Here is a 3,832-nt window from a genome sequence, read left to right on the forward strand (position 1 = left end):
CGTCCTTATTTTTAACATCTAAATACTCGGGAATGAAAGAACGGAAAATTGAATGTTATGGGTTTTTGGGATGGGTGCTTAGGGCAATAAAAACTTCAGTAATAACGGCAACAACAATAATAATGCGGCAGTTTTAACATTTATTATTTATTATTATTAATTATAATTATCTTTATTATTTCAGTTTTTCCCCCAAATGAATGTTAGTTCGTAGGGCTCCTGGTCAATATTCAGTCAATACGCAAGGGAATTGCAGCGCGGCAGAGCACCGGTATTGTTTAGTGGTTAAAGTGAATGTTTTTCAGTGTAGTTTTTTGGGGCTGCTTGGGCACGAGAGGTGAAGAGGTGCAACAGGCTTAAGCTGTTCCTTTTAGGCACACACTTTCCTTCTCTTTTACAAATAACGATCTTACCCGGTTAATATTTTTTTTTTTTTAGGGCAAATTAGTATCCTCCTTTACATAACTGGGGTTTTTGTTTGTTTGAAAAAATAAAACTTGCAAAACCAAAATGTGGAGATCCGTTCAGTTTTGGTTCTGGAGTTTCAGTAAAATGGAAAAAAAAAAAAAATCTACATAATTAGAGTTGGATGAAAATTCTGCTTTGTGTATATTTGAAAGGAGTTTGCAGTTTGAAAGGAAAAGAAATCCTTCAGTGATGACTAATGACATCATCAATGTTACCTGAGTTATTCTGAATATGAGAATTACTGTACTTGGCCCTTATAGTAACGTGTGCATGAGGGGATATGACTTAAGACTGGAATAGAATCGCAGAATCATAGAATCATTTAGGTTGGAAAAGACCCTTAAGATCAGCACGTAGAAACGTTAACCCAGCACTGCCAAGTCCAGCACCAAACCCTGTCCCTCAGCGCCTCATCTACACGTCTTTTCAATACCTCCAGGGATGGGGACTCAACCACGTCCCCGGGCAGCCTGTTCCAATGCTTGACAAGCCTTTCGGTGAAGAAGTTTTTCCCAATATCCCACGTAAACCTCCCCTGGCGCAACTTGAGGCCGTTTCCTCTCGTCCTATGGCTTGTTACTTGGGAGAAGAGACCGACCCCCCCCTCGCTACAACCTCCTTGCAGGTGGTTGTAGAGAGCGACGAGGTCTCCCCTCAGCCTCCTTCTCTCCAGGCTAAAGAAGCCCAGTTCCCTCAGCCGCTCCTCATCAGGCTTGTTCCCCAGACCCTTCCCCAGCTCCGTTGCCCTTCTCTGGACACGCTCCAGCACCTCGACGTCCTTCTTGTAGTGAGGGGCCCAAAACTGAACACAGTAGTCGAGGTGCGGCCTCACCAGTGCCGAGTACAGGGGCACGATCGCTTCCCTACTCCTGCTGGCCACGCTATAAGTAGTTTTCCAAAATTGTTAATTTTGGTTTCCTCATACAACAGCGTTCTTCTGAGCATAGATGGAAAAGAAGAAATTCAGCAAATTGGAAATTCTATTAATCGTCCTCTTCTGTTTGGTGGTGGCTGTGGCCTGTGTCCTCATCGGGATTTTAGCAACGAGGGAAACCGTACCCAAAAGCACCCGTAAGTGCTGATTTTATCTGGGGCAGTTGCACAGAATTTTGTAAAACGAGCGAGTTAGCCGTGGTTGAGGCTTGTTGGAAGTGACGTTCATGGTTGGAGAGTTTCGAGACGATGAGAAACGACTTGGGAAAATCGTTAAAAGGACATTTAATAATAATCATAGTAGTAGCAATAGTAGTAGCAACAGTAGTAGCAATACTACTACTACTTTTAATTTAAATTATTGAAATGAACCCCTTCGTTTCTCTGCCTCACAGAATTTTTCCCAAACTGCCCGAGCGTGGGAACAGCCGAGCGGATCGACTGCATCCCGGACCAAGTCGCCACCAAGGTCTGAAAACATGAAAAAAAGAAGCAAAAAAATAGGTTTTATAGCTTAACACCTATGGGATAAATTACTCCCATTTAATAACAAAAGAAATGACCTTGTTTCTACCAGAGCAGTTTTTTTTTAACCATTTTTCAACTGGCAAATGCCTGAATATTTTTTGGTGACGTGCAGCCACTGATAGTAACCAATTTAACCAATTTCAGCCCGTTACCGAGTTGGATTTTTCTCCGTGTGGGAGCACTTGGAGCAGTGACAAAGTCCATCCTGTTGATTTAAATTTAAGTCGGGAACAAAACTGGGCCAACACCAACCAATCTGGAAATTTTTCCACTTTGCTGAAACCGCCTTTTTTTTGGCGTGATATGAACGTTTCTAATGGCATATTAAAATAAAAATTAGCTCATCACGATGCATAAGATTTTTAGGCTGTAATGTTGCAATAGTTTCCGAAGCAAATCGAGTCTCCATCGCTCTCTTACGTTGGTGCCATCTCGATAACGGAACGCAGAATTTAGAAAACGGGGTGAATTATTTCAGTTTTCCAGCAAAAACCACTATCATAATGTCATAAAATAGCATTTAATACAATTTGGCTGCTAAAACCGTAATTAAAGGTCAAACTGATGGCAGAGCCCTCTTTTCCATGGGAGGTGGCATGTAGCGTCGGAGCAGCCTTGCGGATCATTTTAATCTTTAATTAATATATTGGAGCCGGCTGTGCCGTACCAAGTGACTAACATTAAATATTAACTTATAATTTAATGTTAGTATTAAAGTTACAATTTAATATTAGTATTAAATATTGCTGAATTTGAGAATAAAAGCGGAGAAGCAACGCAGACATCGCATATTGTGGGAAATAGTCGCTCCACAGTCGTGCCCCAAGTTCTATTTATGTCTTCCTTTAAGTCCCGCATTTTGCCTCACCCCTAAGATTTAATTGGGTTTTTTTTATAAGGTTCGGTGCGGAACGGAGCAGGGCCGGCCGCAAAGCGAGCTGAAAATCCTATTTCCTTCATGAAGAGTTGATTTCACAAAATTATTTATGTCTCCTTTAAGTCCCGCATTTTGCCTCACCCCTAAGATTTAATTGGGTTTTTTTTATAAGGTTCAACGGAGCAGGGCCGCAAAGCGAACGAGCTGAAAATCCTATTTCCTTCATCCTTCATTGATTTCACAAAATTATTTGATTTATTTCAATAATAATAATAATAATAATAATAATAATAATAATGAATTATAAAGGCGATTTGCCGCTGCCTTTTTTACCATTAAGTGGATTTCAGGCTAAAGGCCGCTGGGAAAATGACAATTAATTTAAATTACATGTAAGCTTGTTTAGCTGGTAGAAAGCCTTGCTTTCCTCATTCATGCAAAATATAAATAAAAAGCCAGCAAATGGGCATGTATAACCAGAAATACTGAAAATACTTATTTATTAACCATGCATAGGACGGAGAAGAGTTGGTATTCATTAACCACTCGCTGCAAACGAGAGCAAAGTTTGACGAGGCAAGAAAAACGCCCTGAAAAATGACCCCTCACGGCTGGGACGTGCTCGTAGGGATTTTCTGATAAATTGGTTGATTTCTGTGGGTTTATGTAAAATAATGGTGCAGTTATGTGCGCGGTCACGCCATCGCCTTCGCCCCCGGGGCAGAGCTCAGGAGTTAGCGCTTACGCCGCTGTTAAACCTCTGCTGGCGTCCGCCTTATCTCTAGATAAACCTGGATTCGGTCCCCGGTATTTCGTATCGGTCTCTCTCGGGTGGTTTTTGTGGCCCGGAGAGTGGGGTGAGCGTTAATGTTTATTTACACAAAGCAGTGGCTTTTATAATAGCGCAAATAATTTTTCAGGTGGACTCTGCTCCTTTCTCGGTGCTGGGCATGAAAGATATAGACTATAAAATATATATACTATGAAAGTTTTTAAAATGTATATATATAAATTATTTACACATAT

The 3,832-nt window shown here is 41.0% G+C and overlaps 1 protein-coding gene across 1 annotated transcript in view; it reads left to right on the plus strand.

Moving 5' to 3' along the window:
* Positions 1-1,415: 1,415 nt before the first annotated feature.
* LOC103903799 (maltase-glucoamylase, intestinal) overlaps positions 1,416-3,832 on the plus strand; it is a 46,323-nt gene continuing 43,906 nt past the window's right edge. The window contains exons 1-2 of the mRNA XM_019473607.1: positions 1,416-1,539; positions 1,797-1,870. Coding sequence (XP_019329152.1) covers positions 1,416-1,539; positions 1,797-1,870 — 198 coding nt within the window. The remainder of the gene's footprint in view (positions 1,540-1,796; positions 1,871-3,832) is intronic.

Source organism: Aptenodytes forsteri, unplaced genomic scaffold (genome assembly GCF_000699145.1).
Source record: "Aptenodytes forsteri isolate BGI_AS27 unplaced genomic scaffold, ASM69914v1 Scaffold616, whole genome shotgun sequence".
NCBI classification, from domain to species: Eukaryota; Metazoa; Chordata; class Aves; order Sphenisciformes; family Spheniscidae; genus Aptenodytes; species Aptenodytes forsteri.